This window comes from Microcaecilia unicolor, chromosome 3 (assembly GCF_901765095.1).
Source record: "Microcaecilia unicolor chromosome 3, aMicUni1.1, whole genome shotgun sequence".
NCBI classification, from domain to species: domain Eukaryota; kingdom Metazoa; phylum Chordata; class Amphibia; order Gymnophiona; family Siphonopidae; genus Microcaecilia; species Microcaecilia unicolor.
The window spans coordinates 422600656-422618416 of NC_044033.1; the positions used below are offsets into that span (position 1 = coordinate 422600656).

The 17761-nt window shown below is 47.5% G+C and overlaps 1 protein-coding gene across 1 annotated transcript in view; it reads right to left on the reverse strand.

Annotated features, from left to right (window-relative positions):
* The window catches only part of GEN1 (GEN1 Holliday junction 5' flap endonuclease), a 113061-nt gene that overhangs the window by 27411 nt on the left and 67889 nt on the right, over positions 1-17761 (reverse strand). Inside the window, 1 exon segment of the mRNA XM_030198843.1 lies at positions 10322-10378. Within this exon segment, the coding sequence (XP_030054703.1) occupies positions 10322-10378 (57 nt within the window).

A 17761-nucleotide genomic window follows, 5' to 3' on the forward strand; every position in this document is an offset into this window, starting at 1 on the left:
CAGGCTTCAACACCAGTACCGGGATGAACTCCAATAACACCAACCGAATGGCTCTGAGTTCCAGGAGGTTGATAGACCACTTGCCTCTGCAGGCGACTAGAGCCCCTGCGCTGTCCTTCCCAAGCAGTGGGCTCCCCAGCCCATCAAAGAGGCTCTGTCGTGACGACAATACACTCCGGGGTCACAGAGGCAATCTGCAGACAACCTTGTCTGTCTGCGTCACCAGCTCAGCGCCTTGCGCACTGCTGGGTCCCCGGAAGGCGCACAGCATAATCCTCCGACATCGGAGTCCAGAGCCGCAGCAGAGATAGCTGTAGTGGTCTCATATGAGCCCTGGCCCAGGGCACTCTTCCATCGTGGCCGTCATAGAGGCCCAACAGCTGCACGTAGTCCCAAGCCCGAACAGGAGAGGCTACTAGGAACTAGTCCACCTGAGCCTGAAGCTTGACAATCCGATTGTCTGGCAGGAACACTCTGCCCACTTGGGTGTCGAATCGAACTCCCAGATACACCAGGGACTGAGTCGGCGCAGCTGGCTCTTCTTCCAGTTGATGATCCATCCCAGGGAGCTCAAAAGAGCAACTACCCGGTCCATAGCTTTGCCGCACTCTGCATAAGAGGGGGCTCGGATCAACAGTCGTCCAGCATAAGGATGGACTTGTACTCCTTCCTTTAGCAGGAAGGCCGCTATGACCCCCATTACTTTGGAAAAAGGTCCGCGGAGCAGTAGCCAACCCGAAAGGGAGGGCTCTGAACTGGAAGTGTCGTCTCAGGACTGTAAAACGCAGAAAGCGTTGGAGAGGAGGCCAGATGGGAATATGCAGTACGCTTCCTTGATGTCCAAGGAAGCCAAGAACTCTCCTGCCTTCACTGCCGCTATAACAGAGCGGAGAGTCTCCAGCGAAAGTGCCTTACTTTCCAGGCCCGATTGACCCCTTTGAGGTCGAGGATAGGCCGGACAGAACCTCCTTTCTTGGAACCACAAAGTAAATGGAGTAACGTCCCTTGCCATCTGATTTTTTGGCACACGGAACGACCGCACCCAGGCGATCAGGTTGTCCAAGGTCTGCTGCACTACCACAGCTGACCGGAGACTTGCAGGGAGAGAGTACAAACCCGTCTCTTAGGGTTGGCAGAACTCTAGCTTGTAGCCGTCTCTGATGACTTCCAGCACCCACGCGTCTGAAGTTATAGTGGTCCACTCGCCCAGAAACGAGGACCAGCCGCCTCCAATCTGCACTGGGGCGTGGACCAGGCCCCGTCCTTGGTCCGAGACCCTGGGGTGAGGACCAGGAGGAAGCACCTCCGGGAACGGCGGTCCTCTGCGAAAGGATGCTAGCTTGGGGGAGAAAATTCCTCTTGAAGGAAGAGGGGGCAGAGGAACCCATTGCCCGGGCGTACCGATGGGCTTCCTGCAACCGTCCTCTGGAGGGTACGGACGAGTACTAACCCAGCCCTGACCTCTGGTAATTTCTTGCCCTTAGAACGTGCCGAGATCGGTCACGATTTTGTCCAGCTCGACCCCAAAGGAGCACTTGCCTTTAAAAGGCAATCTAGCCAGGCGGGATTTAGAGGCGTGGTCACAGACCATGTTTCAGCCAAAGCCACCGCCGCGCAGAGACTGTCTGAGCCATCCTTAGCTGAGGCTCTCCAGACATCATACAGCAAGTCTGGCCAAATAGGGCTAAGCCCGATTCCAGGGCCGGCCATCAGCCCTCAAGGATGATCCGAGGGAGCCCGCTGCACCATAGTCCGGCACGCCCTGGCCACATAGGAGCCGCAAACTGAGGCCTGCAAACTTAAAGCAGCTGCCTCAAGGACGACCTTAAGGGCGCCTCCAATCTTCTGTCTTGGGCGTCCTTTAGGGCCGTGCCACCTTCCCACCGGCAACTGCCGTATTTCGTAGTCACCGCAGTGATTAAAGAATCCACGGTAGGCCACAGATAGGCCTCACGTTCACTCACAGCCAAAGGATAGAGGCGGGACATAGCCCTAGCCACTTAAGGCTCGTTTCCGGGACATCCCATTGAGCCGCAATTAAGGTGTGCATGGCATCATGCACGTGGAAGGTTCTAGGCGGGCGCTTCGTCCCCAGCATAATGGCAGAGCCAACAGGGGCTGAGGAGAGACGTCCTCCGAGAGGAAATCTTCAAAGTGTCCATGGCCTGTAACAACAGGTTGGGCAAATCCTCTGGGCTAAAAAGCCGCGCTGCAGAGGGTCATCCGCTCCATCCGAGCGGGGATCTATCTCCTCCAAAGGAATCCGCAAAGGAATCGTTGGAGACCTCAGACACGCTGCCCTCATCTACATCGGAGGATACAAAAGTCCTCCAAGGCCTGGATCAACCCGAGGGCGTTTACCTCTGGACCCTCAACCTCTTTATCCGAAGGAGGGAGCAGGGGCAGCGTTTTTGCATGAGGAAAGCCTGATGCAGCAGCAAAAACAACCTCGGGGAGAAACCCCCCAGACTGTGCACTTCCGCAGCCTGGCACAGCCCTAGGACCACTCATCAAAACCGAGCGCTCGCAATAGCGGGGGGAGAGACATGCTGCGCATCCAAAAATGGCGTCCGGCGCGAAACTCCGTGAAGGATCCGCGCGGAAGAACGCGCTTAACTTTAGCCGCTTTTGTGCCGTCGCCCAAATTAAGGGCGTTCATGGCATTATGTCTCCAACCTCAAAGGGCGGCCCGAAGTAAAGCCGTCCGAGCCGCGTGGCCGGCCAAGATGGCGGAGGCGAGGAGCGTGTGGATGGGCGTTTATGGCGGGAAAAACACCGCCACGCCGGAGGAAACGACCGGGACATTCCATCGGTCACTAAACTATCACCCATCAGGGCGAATCAGGTTGTAAAACCCCCGCATCCCCTCTATGAAGCGCTCCAGCGATCCGGGGAGCGACCCTTTGCGCCCCTCGCCCTCCGACGCCATTGCCACGAGGAGAAGACTCGGGGAACCCCCTGCCCGCTATAAAAAGGGTAAAATTACCTGCTTGCCGCTCCGAGCTGTTAAACGAACTGGTGTCCCAGTGAGTAGCTGCAATGAAACGTTTAAAGAAACGTCGAATTAAACGCCTTTAAAGACGTTTAAAAATTTTTTTTTTTTTTTAAACGGAGCCAGCGGGAGGGGGAGAAAAGGAGGGACCTGGCACCACCAGTTTGCACTTGCTCAAAAGAGCCCTCAACCCCAGGCCTCAACAAAACCTAAGGATTAGGCTTGGAGGCCTAGCCAGAGCTGCTGCTGTGTGTGACACCACCTGCTGAGATAGAGAACATACTGAGGAGTTTCCGGCAGCACATGACCACATATAGGGAGGCAAAAGTTTGCTCTCTATCTCCACCTGCTGGTAGATGGACACAACCCACCGGTCTATGGATTGATCAGCTTGATGATATGGAAACTTACAATTTGTTAACAGCATAACAATAGTAAAATAACCAAAATAACCAAATACAATAAATGAGGTAACTTGAAAAACAGTAAATTGAAACCTAATACAGAACTACCGTGAAACAGTATCAAAATGTACACATTTAACAGCACTGGAATTCAAATACAAGAGATGTAATATAATGCTAGCATAATACTAATGATACACCTAATAAGCATGCATTAGAACATTCAACTAACACAGATAAGATGCTAAAGATTTCTACATGCTAGATTTAAGCTTTATAAACAGGAAAGTGGTATAAGCTGAGAAACCAATACTACAAAGACCAAATTGTGAATGGAAAGAATGGAACTAAGGAAGTTTTCTGATTTCTAATCAATTCCTAAAGGCAGACACTATTAAGAAAGAATAATGCCTATTCAGCACGTTATCCAGCTTATTTTCGAAGAGAAAGACACCCATATTTCGACCCAAATCGGGAGATGGGCATCTTTCTCCCTTGGGGCGCCCAAATCGGTACAATCGAAAGCCGATTTTGGGCGTCTTCAACTGCATTCCATCGCGGACGAACAGCCAAAGTTGACGGGGGCATGTCGTAGGCATGGTGAAGGCGGAGACTGGGGCTAGTTTATCGGCCGAACAGAAATGGGTGACTTCGCCGATAATGGAACAAAATAGCCGTTTTTAGCGAGAATTTAGGTCACTTTTTTGGACCCTTTTTTTCAACGAACAAGTCCCAAAAAGTGCCCTAAATGACCAATGACCACCGGAGGGAATCGGGGATGACCTCTCCTGACCCCCCCAGTGGTCACTAACCCCCTCCCACCAAAACAAAACACTTTAAAAACTTTTTTTTTCCCAGCCTGTAGTGCCAGCCTCAAATGTCATACCCAGCTCCATCACAGCAGTATGCAGGTCCCTGGAGCAGTTGTTAGTGGATGCAGTGGGCTTCAGGCAGGCGGACCCAGGCCCATCCCCCCCTACCTATTACACTTGTGCTGGTTAATGCTGAGCCCTCCAAAACCCCCCGAAACCCACTGTACCCACATGTAGGTGCCCCCCTTCACACCCCTTAGGGCTATGGTAATGGTGTAGACTTGTGGGCAGTGGGTTTTGGGGGATTTGGGGGGCTCAGCACACAAGGGAAAGGCTGCTATGCACCTGGGAGCTCTTTTACTGTTTTTTTTTAATTGTTACAAGTGCCCCCTAGGGTGCCCGGTTGGTGGCCTGGCATGTGAGGGGGACCAGTGCACTACGAATCCTGGCCCCTCCCACGACCCAATGCCTTGGAGTTGTTTGTTTTTGAGCTGGGCGCCTTCGTTTTCCATTATCGCTGAAAAACGAAACTGCCCAGCTCAAATCCGCACAAATCCGATGCATTTGGCTGGCACAACCGTATTATCGGAAAAAAGATGGACGCCCATTTTTTTTTCGAAAATACGTTTTGTCCCGCCCCTTCACGTACCTGTTCTCGGAGACAGATGCCCATGGAGATGGGCGTTCGCGTTCGATTATGCCCCTATATGCATACCAACTGGCACTAAAATCAAAATTCTTAGCCTCATCTTAGGAAAAAAGAAATACTCTAGAAAAATAAGGTAGGTGATGAGACTTAGATTTAACAACAGTACTTTGATGCACTATATAGGCTACTATTTATTATGCAAGACCTTTGTTGTATTTGATATTTCTTTATGCTTTATATTTTAATTATTTTGATTTTGTATATTGTAGCACTCTGTAGACTGCATTGAACTGGGCAAACAGCTAAGTGCTACAAAAATGCCATATTAATTAAAACTAAAACCAAGCAAAATGCTAACTCCGATTTGAATTTTAACCATAAAAAATATAACTCAGGAGCTCTTAACCACATACCAAGTTCAAACTTTTCTTCCCTTATTATCCAACCCACATAAAAGAGACAGGGTTTTTCCCCCCCCCCCTTTCTTCAGACTGTGATCTTTGACACTTGTTAGTAACAAGAATATGTAGTGTAATGTGACAACATTGTAGGATGTACTTTCACCTCTCAGCCTAGAGTTCCAGGAGGTGAGGATCAGCAAGGAGTGAGAGTTTCCAGATGTGTATAGCACTGCCATGCAAACTCTGGCAAGATGCAGCACTGCTCATTAGTATCTTCTCAACTTTCTGAATACACCTAAACTTTTCATACTCAATTTCAGGAAAATGTTATTTGTATGGTATCTGTACATGTTTTTTCACAGTAATAATTAAAAATGGTTAAAAAAAAAGGACCAAAATTATAGCTATTTAGAATGTGTGTGTGGCTCTGGTGCTGGTCTGTTTTGCCCTAGTCATATTACATTTCTATTGGTGGGGGTAAAGTACAACTATTTTGATGCCATGTCCCTCCACCCCCCCCCCCCCCCCCCCCCATGATTAAACAAAAGATTTTTCTGCTTATTTATCTGTTTTTTTTTTTAAAACATGCATCTCTGATCTCTTTGTATTTTGCACACTAGCAAGTCTAAATCTAAAAAAAAATCAAAGTTAATGAATAAAACATACATTTTAGTTTCTATTACTCCAGTGTTGCTTTACATGCAGAGTCTGGCTTCTTTGGGTTTACAATTTTCATTTGCATCTTTCTATTTCTAGTCTGTGGTCACTTATCCAGTGATTGGTGAGAGTCTTTCTGGGTTTGCATGGATGACATAGGAGGTATACTGCTAGTGTGTAGTTTCTGTGCAGGTCAGCTTAATCTGTTTTCTAACCTCTTCCACAGGAAGTGGTAGGGTCAAAAACAGTGATGAAATTGTAAAAGGCATGGGATAAAACAGAGGTTCCCTGTATTGAATGAAGATGCAATAATAATATAGAACATTTCCACTCACAGTAAAATTTAAATAACCCTTTAAAAAAAAAATTAAGATATAAAAACACAGAGGCTGGACATCAGTTACAACCTTAAAGACAAATTGGAAGGGGGTGGGGGTAAACCTGTAAGGAGTTGCAAGTACAAACCTGGCTGCTTTTCTGGGCAGACTGGATGGGCCATGCTGGCCTTTATCCGTCCTCCTTTACTATTTGACTGTGCTACTAATCTGCTTCTCCTAACAGGATAGGGATGCTAGTTCAGTCTTGGAGGACTACAAATAGGTCAGGTGTTCAGGATCTTCCTAATAAATACGCATGAGAGAGTTCAGCATGTGTACTGCCTTCATTGAATGTAAATCTCTCTCATGCATACACATTTGAGGCAGTGCTCACCGATGTTTCTGTGGCCACAAACCCAAATTGCAAAACTGCAGAAAGCGAGCAACCTCCAGGTGGTGCAGGACAACGACATCCTATGAGGCACCTGACCAGATCATGACTTCAAACACAAGTTTCGTGACCCCATTTGGGGTCCTGACCCCCCCAGTTATGGAAGTTTAAAATTAGGATAGAAGCTGTGCACCCCTACAATAGGATGTATACTAGTGTAACTTATTTATTTATTAGGATTTATTTTCCGCCTTTTGAAGGATTCACTCAAGGCGGTGTACAGTAAGAATAGATTCAACCATGAGCAGGAGGCATTAGAGCAGTAAAATAGTTGAACAACAACACAAAGTACGGCATGGTATACTACTTGCAATGACAACACAATTGTACTACGACATTATATTGGTAGTGAAGGGTAACGGCAAAGTTGTAACATATAGGAGTGATAAGAAAGTAGGAAAATTAGAAAGTAAGGTGATTGATTTGAAGAAAGTTGCACATGAGTCAGACGAGATGGTTAAATATTATCTCAGCTAGGTAGGAGTTGGATAAACATGTCCTGCTGCCAGTATGTACTACTACTACTACTATTTAACATTTCTAAAGCGCTACTAGGGTTACGCAGCGCTGTACATTTAAACATAGAAAGACAGTCCCTGCTCAAAGAGCTTACAATCTAAAGACAAATGTACAGTCAGACAAGTAGGGGGTCGTCAAACTGGGCAGTCTAGATTTCCTGAAAGGTAAAAGGTTTAGGTGCCGAAAGCAACATTGAAGAGGTGTGCTTTGAGTAAGGATTTGAAGATGGGTAGGGAGGGGGATTGGCGTATGGGCTCAGGAAGTTTATTCCAGCGATAGGTGAGCGAGGCAGAATGGGCAGGATGCCTGAATTGGCAGTGGTGGAGAAGGGTACTGAGAGGAGGGATTTGTCCTGTGAGCGGAGGTTTCGGGCGGGAACGTAAGGGGAGATGAGGTAGAGAGGTAGTGAGGGGCTGCAGACTGAGTGCATTTGTAGGTAAGAAGGAGAAAGCTTGAAACTGTATGCGTATCTGATCGGAAGCCAGTGAAGTGACCTGAGGAGAGGGTGATATGATATAGTCGTTTCAGGCGGAATATAAGACGTGCAGCAGAGTTCTGAACGGATTGAAGGGGGATAGATGGTTAAAATGGGAGGCCAGTGAGGAGTAGGTTGCGTAGTCACGGCGAGAGGTAAGAGAGCGTGGATGAGAGTTCGGGTGGTGTGCTTAGAGAGGAAAGGGCGATTAAAGAGGAAGAAGCGACAGTTCTTGCTGTCTGCTGGATATGCGCAGAGAAGGAGAGGGAGGAGTCGAAGATGACTCCAGGTTGCGGCGGATTGAGACGGGAAGGATGAGGGGATGAGACGGGAAGGATGAGGTGTTATCTACTGAGATCGAGAGCGGAAGAGGAGAAGTGGGTTTTGGTGGAAAGACCATAAGCTCGGTCTTGGCCATGTTCAGTATGTGCAGCCTGATCATCCTTGTGTGTGTGAGTGCAGACTAACAGTTTAGTTACTTCTTCCATTAAGGCTTGTTGAGAGCCAAGCTTTCAGCTGCTTCCTGAAGTAAAGGTAGTCGTGTGTTAAGACGGAGCCTTTCAGGCAATGCATTCCAGAGTGTGGGGGGCTACTCCGGAGAAGGCTCGCTTGCGGGTATTACATCGTGTAATGTCTTTGGAGAGGGTGATAGTTAGTGAAAGTCCCTTGGGAGGACCTTAGTGTCCTTGGTGGTGTGTGGAGGATCATCCGATTCTTCAGATACTCGGGGCCAATTTCCTTTCAGGGCCTTGAAGATCAGACATAGAGTTTTAAATTTAGCCCTGTAGTGTACTGGTAGCCAATGAAGTTTTTTGCAAAAATGGTGTGATGTGGTCACGTCGCTTGTAACCTTCTGATCGACATTAGGACACGCAGTATTTAGCGCACAACTAAGTTTTAGTAAAAGGGCCCCTTAGTAAAACTTAGTTTAGTATGGAAGGGGGAAGAGAATTATGACAATTGATTATTTGTAATTCAGTTTATATTTCATATATTTCAATTTTTTTCTGTTCCGTACATGAATGGCCTAGATGGCTTTCCAAACATATATAAGCTGTTTTAGGTTAGTTATTTGAACTTGATAGACTGCCTTAGTGGTGCAACCGATCAATTGAAAAACAGGAAGCAAAGAGCATTTCAGATAGGGAGAGCACATACATCACACAAGACATAGAAAAACTGGCAAGTACAGGGGCACATAAAAGGAAAACATGTGACTAACACTGTGGCCCCAACACCTGGTACTCAAAAGCCAAACAGAACAAAGGGTCTTAGTAGTTTTAGATCCAAAGGAGCAGCGAGAATTTGAAAAATGCTGAACTGCTATAATTTACTAGCATGATTCACCTTCCTTTTCTCCCAACATACGCAAACCAAGTGGCCGGGTGAGGTGGGGATGGAAATGAGATCACTTCAGACACCCTTCAGATTGCAAATGAGACACAGCACTATGGGAGACAAGAAGGCAATGCAAACCTCTTTTTTCTGGTAAACTGTAACTGCCTTCCTGCTATTCTTTAGAATAGAAGAGTTAGCTCTTTTTGTCAGACCACCAATGGTCACCAAGGACCACCTGGTACTGGACACACTGGTGTTAGATCTCTATTAAGTTGGTTCCCAAGGGAGGGGGGAGAAATCAGCCCTAAAAGACTTACCCGAAGCAGTGGCATAGCCAAGGGGAAGCCTGGGCCCCCAAAGCCTGCTGATTTGGGTTGCAAGGACTCCCCAAGCCCTGCCAGCAGAAGCTTTCCTCCAGCAATGTTTGCTGCTGTGCTGTCTGCCCTACTTCCTCCCCCCCTCCTGTGCACATTCTCAGTTTTAGTGAAATTGAGCATGTGTGAAGCCTTGCACATGATTAAGTTCATTAAAACCGAGCATGTGTGCAAGGGGGGAGCAGGGCAGGTAGTGCAGCGGAGAGCATCGACAGGAGGAAGGATTCTGCTAGCGAGCTTGGGGACCCTGCTAGCCAAAACCAGCAGACTTGGAGGCCTGAATCCAAATTGGGGGCCCAGGTTTCCAACAGCCCCCGTGGCTATGCCACTGCTTCTGGGCAAAACCTTTTAGAGCTAAAGGAAAAGCTTCCTGCTGATAGGGCTTGGGGACCTCTGCCGATCCAGGGATATGGGGTTGCAGAGGAGTGGAGAGCAGGGGGAGGCAGGGCAAAATGTGCCCTCCCCTACTTTGGGCTCAGGCCTCTCCCCCCCTAAAAAATGAGGTCTGGCTACACGCCTGCCCCTGGAATTGGGTTACCCTCCACTGGGAATCTGGGCCTGTAGCTTTCCTTGGCGCAGCCTACTCCTAGTTGCTGTACACACGTCCAACATTTGATGAAGACAGAGAATGCTGAGGAGTTAAAGGCAGCACTAGTCCCCTATAAGGGAAGTGAAATCAACTGAGCACTTTTTCCCCTAGTCTCCAACTGCAGGTGGGGGGAGGGACATAACCCACTCATCTGGACTGGTCTGGTATGGATAAGGAAGTAGAATTTGTGTGTGGTTTATATATTTGGCAGTAATACCATAACCTAAAGCTTGCTAAAACAAAGAAAGTTTTGATCTGCTATAAGACTAATGCACTGTAGACACTGCTGCTCTTTGACAAAAACATGTACGATACCTCATGAAAAGTCAGCAGACTAGGTCTATTGCCATTTGTTTAGTTTCTCCACTTTGTCTTTGGTGATGACAAATTCTTGGATAACCTTGCAATAAAGCAAAAGATCTAAAATAAATCTTTATCTGATAGCATGACCAAACAGCACAACAGAGTTCGATTCCCACTTCAGGCACAGCTCCTTGTGACTCTGGGCAAGTCACTTAACCCTCCATTGCCCCATGTAAGCCACATTGAGCCTGCCATGAGTGGGAAAGCGCGGGGTACAAATGTAACTAAAACAAAAAACCAGTTATATCAGGAACCTGCGAAAACTTGAACAGTCAAATTCAAATCCTACCTCTACACCTTACTCTGTGCCATTCAGCAAGCTGCTTAAAAACTTACTATATTCTGTAAAGTAGAGGCCTGGCACAAGGATCTACAAAAGTTTATCCAAACAAGCATATTATATTTTACATCAGAAAACAAAAGTACTGTTCTTTGTGACAAAGAAACATAGGAAAATTTTAAAAATTGGCATGACAGCAGGTTCCAGCTTGCATTATTCCGTCTTATATATACTAGTAAAAAAGGCCCGTTTCTGAACACAATGAAACGGGCGCTAAGCAAGGTTTTCCTTGGATGTGTAGTTTAAGAGAGTGTGTGTGCGAGTGACTGTGTGAGAGGCATGGGGGACAATTTCCGTTGTTCCTTGTACTTCCCTTAAGCTAACCCTTCTGCATTGTGAATTCTGCCCACAGAGATAGATTGTGTGTGTGTGTTGGTGTGTGTGTCACAGGGAGAGTTCGTGTATGTGTGTGTGTGTGAGTGAGAGAGGGTGGGCGGGCTGGAGGTTGGGTGCGAGTGTTTTGTTATTGTGTGTCTCACAATGACAGGGGGAAAGGGGGGTGGTGAACTGAGAGTTTGTTGCAGGGGGCTTGGAGGGGGGGGGTCAGGTTTGTTGGGGTGGGGGGGTTGGCCATGTTGTTGCTGGCTGGTATAGTAGGTGCTTTATTGAGTGTATGTGTTTTTTGCTGTTGATTTTTGAGGGGGTGTGGCAGTGTTTTTGTGTGTGAGATTGAAAGGTCATGTGTGTCACAGAGATAGATTGTGTGTGGTGGAATGATGGAGAGTGTGGTGAAAGTTGGTGTGTGGGGTTGAGTAAGTGTGTGTGTGTGGAGTTTATTGTATAATCAGTGATATCTGTATGAGGGAGAATGTCTGAGTTGCATGAGCAGTTAGTGTTGCATTGTTTTGGGGGGAAGGGGTGCTTGTGGGGTAGGGTAGGTTGTTTTGTTGAGTGTTTGTGGTTTGGGGCGGGGTTTCTTTGGGGCGGGGTTAATGACGCAGGAGGCGGGTTAGGTGACGCAGGGGGTGGGGTTAGGCTTCGGGCGGTTTTGGGTTGTGGGGAGTTGGTGTGGTTTTTTTTTTTTTGTTTTGCCCGGTAGGGTTGATTCTCTGCATGTGAGTCTGAGACAGTAATGAGAAATCAGCAGGGCAAGTCTGTAGTGCTATTTGTAAGCACTTGTATTTTTTGTTGTAACCGGAGGGATCCGTTCCAGGCAGGTAGGATGAGGAGTATTATGGCTTGGTTTGAGTGTTAAATGTGGGTGGTTTTCTGTAGTGGGGGCGGGGCTGAAGGCGCATGTGTCATCTGATGGAGGTTTCCGTTGTAGTCACTGATTGTTTGGCTTTTTTTTTTTTTTTGGGGGGGGGGGGTTGTGCGTCAGAGGTTTGTTTTTGTCTGCTTTTTGTTTTGGGGGGGGCGGGTGGATGTTGCGTTTCCGTGGCAGTCGTTCGGAAGTACTCAGTGGGCTCTTTGTATGTATTTTTATGAAACCGGAGGGATCCGTTGTGGTGTTGTTTGTTTGGTGTGGGGGAGGGGGTTTGGGCGCCAGAGGGTTTCTGTTTGGGTGGGTTTTGTTTGTGTGGGGGGGGTTGCGTCGGAGGGATCCTTTTGTCTGTTTTTTTTGTGGGGGGTTCAGTGCGGTTAGTGTAGGCGTGTGCTTCGTGCGATTCCTTGGCAGCCGGTCCGGGAGGACAGGGAGGGTGTTTGTTGTGGTTGACGATGCGTACCCGGCGTGATTGGCAGTTTTTATCTGGTTTTCCATTTGCAAGGGGGAGGGAGCGGGGTTGTTGCTCGGAGGAGTGTAGTTATGGCGTTCCGTTTCTGTTTGCTGGGAGGGCTTTTTTTTATTGGGATAGCACATACCGGCAACAGGATCAGGGGCATCAGAATGGGAATCCCTTCAGTGATGTTCCTTCGCTCCCTGCTGCTGTGGAAGTGTGAATTGTTCGTTTGTTGTGGTGCTCTTTCTCCTCCCTTGTTCTGATGTTGTTCTTTGTGATTGTTTTTTTTTTCGATGCAATTTTGTCGCGTGGCAACGGGTTGGCGATGCTTCAGTGTCAGTGCTCCGCCCTCGACGTCATCGCGTTTGACGCGTGGGCGGGGCAGACACTCTTGGATCAAAGTGGTCTCTGCCGTCTCACTTTTAGAACGTTGGGAAAGTGAAGGCTTCATATAGAACGTTGGAGGTGCGTTTTATATAGAGAGATTGGTACTTGACTGACCTATGCCCCAAAAATTGATTTCTCTATGAACAGGTGCATTATAGAGATAAGGGGTAATTGTGTAATTGGGCACATCGTAAGAGACGATTCTACCCTGTGTTTAAAAACAAATAAAAAAGGCTATACAAAGCTTGTTTTCTGCATAATTCTATCAATACTTGACCAATTTCAATAAAATTTGGGCTATCATCCTGAATAAATTTGCATTAAGCCTACAACAAATGTTCAAAATTGCCCCGTTGGCATACTCACATGCTTGGAATCATTTTCTTTACTGATCAACCACAGAATCAGTGAAATCCTGAAGAAAGCTGGTCCACACCTCAGCCAGATGCTGCTTAAGTTTGTCAGTGTCATGAATCAATAGGGTTCAGATCTGGACTGTTAAGGGGTTACAAGTCCACTGAAATGAAATCCCGAGTCATTCTCTGCAGCAGCTGGATGGTTTCACAAGCACGATGAGCAGGTGCACTGTCTTGCAGAAACATGTAAATATTGCCAGAAATATGATGAATGGCCAGTAGCACCTGGGTTGAAGAACAAAAACTCCATGCATCCCATTTTGGTCATTCTGACGGAGACCATGACCGATTTGCTTAATGTCAAGCAAGTACACAAAATACGATCGGAAGCAATATCACGCTTCTCCTCTGCAGTCTGTGTGTAAAAGTTCGGTCATTTTGGGTACTGGTAGGTACCTCAACCATAAAAACTTTCTCATCTGTAAACCAAATGAAATCAAAAGCACATGGGTGGAACTTGTAAAGGAATTGCTTGGATCATGTCATACGAGCAATGCAGTTTTTCTCGGTTAGCTGTTGCACTTCCCTCTACTTAAGACACTGTAGGTCAAGATCACTGATAATTAAAAAACACCATTGACTGAGAAATATGCCAGTTGCTCAACTAATTTGATGAATGTTCTGGTGAGTTCTAGCTGCATCCGCTTGACTCAGCACAAGTTTTCAACTGTTGCAGTTGTTTTCTTCAGTGTGAACTGATCAGGCGCAGCCATTTCCTGACTTGCAATTTCTTCCAAATATAGTCTATGCTTACCCTCTTCCACCTCTTTTCTGGAAACTCTTACACCAGTCTATGAGAACCACAACCTTTCTCTAGATACAAATTTTTAATAAGGATCAGATCCTCCTGACTGAAAACCATGACAATGGATTATGTTTAAAGCAAACCTGCATCTGCATGTATGTCAGGCTTTCAAGGCAGAAACTAGGTTCGTGAGCCCTTGGCTGGAACGGGAACTTGAGTAGACTCAGCATCTTGGCTAAAACTGGAATCAGAGAAGACTCAGCATCTAGGCTGGACTGCAACTCGATCTGGACTCAGCAGCTTGGCTGGAGCTGGACCTCGGCTTGGACTCAGCAGCTTGGCTGGAGCTGGAACTCGACTGATCTCAGCAATCTTGGCTGGAACTGGAACTCAACTTGGACTCAGCAGCAATTCGGCTGACAGCATCCCTCAGGATGGACTGCTGGTAAGCCTGGACCTTGGGATTTGCAAGACACTTTCTTTCAACGGCAGCTTCCCAAGTATCCCGCAGGGCTGGGTCGGAGATAAGTAGGCGGCGGTATGTCCCAGAGTGGTGTTTAGGCATCAATGGCAGAAACTGGGTTTACAATGAGCCCAAGCTGCCGGACACGCTTCTCTCTGCCGAAGCTTCAGGCTACTTCTTCAAGCTTGGATCAGACAAATGTTTTCTTACGATAATTCCTCAAGTGTCATGAAAAGCTCAGAACAATAATAAAGCCAGAACCGAACTTCACAAGGGAACAGGAGCAAACCCGGGTGGAGACCCGGATTGCCAACAGGGCAAAAGTCCTAGGCTGGAAGCCCAGCGGGTGAGGGTGATCTGTCGACGCTCATGGCATTGCATTCTGTCAGGCTTTCAAGGCAAGAAACTAGGTTCGTGAGCTCTTGGGCCACTGCGTGGAGCAGCAGTGGCAGGCAAAACCACCCCACACCAGAGACAAGGAGCACTCTGACAGAAACAGCTAGACTTCACCTGCGCTTGACCGCCCTTCCCCAGGAGTTGAGCCCCCGGGTGCAGGCAGCCAGCAGGACTTACCAGACAGGGCAGGCACTGGATACCAACTAGGCTGAACAGGGACTGAGGGTCAGAGGGGAAAGGAATATACATGGGCAGCAAGGCAGGAAACTGGGCTAGGACTCACAGACACACAATACTACACACAGCAAGAAATGGACAAGCTAAAGGACAGGAACTGAAAGCTGCCACGCAGCCACTGAAACAGGGTACAAATACTGACAGACAAGAGACAGGACTGAAGCTGCAGAGCAGCCCACCCTAAACCGGGTACAATACTGACAGAACAAGAGACAGGACTGAAGCTGCAGAGCAGCCACTAAGCAAGAGACGTAGACAAACAGAAACTAGACAAGGAATACAGCCAGAAACAAGACTAGGGAAATAAGCAAATAACCTAAACTACACACAGACTAACTAGAATCAGACAAGGAACAATACAAGAAACCAGACTAGGCAGAAGTTGCAACAAAGCACCAACAACCAGGGACCTTAGACGATGCAAAGGCAAACTCAGAAGGGTTCCAGGTGGTAATAAACCCATCAGCAGCTGAACTCACTGCAGGAATCATGAGGCAGCTACGGGCGAGGCTATCTGACAAACTTCAAACCAAAATCCGGAGAGCTGGAATATCTGGACCGGACCGCACCAGAAAGAAAGTCTGGAAAGTCTAATGGCAGCCACCGGTTCTGGCCACCAGAGGGCGAGAGGAACACAAACCAAGACACAGGCAGAAAGCATACTGAAGCACAGAGAGGCTTAACACCCACAGGTGCAGTATAGTGGAGTAATCAGAGCCATGCTGGAAGCAGCCAGCCACAGAGACAGAGGCAGAAGACACAGACAGAAGACAGCTCAGAAGCTGACCGCCGGAATAAGGTGAGTCTGAGAGACACAATCGTGACAATGTATGACTATAATCGCTAGGTTGTGGTGACATCATTTAGGAGAGGTGGCCAGCGTAAGTGTAGGCTTTTTGTAAATTTATTCAGGATGATATATCCCACATTTTATTGGTGAAGGTTTGACAGACTTATGCAGAAAAGAAGTTTTGTATAATTTTTTTGAAACTTGGTGCAAAAATGAGCATAGATGCCTACTTCAATTACAGAATAACAACAAACCTCAAATATATATGACTATAAGTTAGTTTGTGAAACACTTATGCCTGTCATAGAACTGGTAGAAATGTGCACGCCTAAGTGACAGAGATGTGTATGTAACTCACAGTATTCTGTAAGTCACAATAATTAAGGGCCAGATTCTATATAAGTTGCCTAAAAAATTAATGAGGAAAACATTCCGCCTAAGCATATTCTATAACCGGTACCTACATTTACGTGCGGTATATAGAATACACTTAGTGATATCCCAGCACCTAAAACTACAAGCATCCATTTACATCAATGAAATATGGCATAAATCCCAGGGCATAGATTTGCCTGCATTGGGCCATGAGATGCCCATTTCCCCGCCCATAGCCATGCCCCTTTTGAACTGCGTGCATTTAGGTCCTCTAGCGATTTAAGAACTTTGAATAAATTAAAAAGCAGCGGTCCAAGCACAGGCTCCTGCGGAACCCCAATATCTACCCTTCTCCATTGAGAATACTGACCATTTAACCCTACTCTCTGTTTTCTATCTTTTAACCAGTTTTTTAATCCACAATACAACACTACTTCCTATCCCATGACTCTCCAATTTCCTCTGGAGTCTTTCATGAGGTACATCGTCAAACGCCTTTTGAAAATCCAGTTACACCATATCAATCAGCTCACCTTTATCCACACCTTTGTTCACCCCTCAAAGAAATGTAATAGATTGGTGAGGCAAAATTTCCCTTCATTAAATCCATGTTGGCTTTTAGGCTTATTTCAAAAGGGATCACTGGCAATCTTCCAACACAAATCGGGAGATCGCTGGCGATGTCCTGATCCCGGCCAAATCGTATTATCGAAAGCCGATTTTGGCCGGCTTCAACTACTGTTTCATCGCGGCGCTGGCCAACCTTCAAGGGGGCGTGTTAGTAGGGTAGCGAAGGCGGGGCGGGGGCATGGGTACGAGATGGCCGGCTTCGCCTTATAATGGAAAAAAAGAGGCCGGCTCAAACGAGCATTTCGCCGGCCGGGACTTGGTCCATTTATTTTAGGACCAAGTTTGGCAAAAGTGCCCCCAACTACCAGATGACCACCGGAGGGAAGTGGGGATCACCTCCCCTTACTCACCCCAGTGGTCACCAACCCCCTCCAAACCCCCCCCCCCCCCCCAAAAAAAAAAGCACACTTTTTTTTGCCAGCCTGTATGCCAGCCTGAGGATTCATACCCAGCTCCTTGACAGCAGTATGCAGGTCCATGGAGCAATTTTTAGTGGGTGCAGTGCACTTCAGCAGATGGACCAGGCCCATCCCCCCCCTACCTGTTCACTTGTGGTGGTTAATGTAGAGCCCTCCCAAACCCCACTGTACCCACATGTAGGTGCCTCCCTTCACCCCTTAGGGCTATGGTAATGGTGTAGAGTTGTGGCGAGTGGGTTTTGAGGGGAGGGAGGAGTGGCCTAGTGGTTAGGGTGGTGGACTTTCGTCCTGGGAACTGAGGAACTGAGTTTGATTCCCAGCACAGGCAGCTCCTTGTGCTCTGGGCAAGTCACTTAACCCTCCATTGCCCCATGTAAGCCGCATTGAGGCCTGCCATGAGTGGGAAAGCGCGGGGTACAAACGTAACAAAAATAAAAATAAAAATTTGGGGGGGCTCAGCACACAAAGTAAGGGTGCTATGCACCTGGAAGTTATTTTTTTTTTAAAGTGCCCCCTAGGGTGCCCTGTTGGTGTCCTAGCATGTGAGGGGGACCAAGTGCC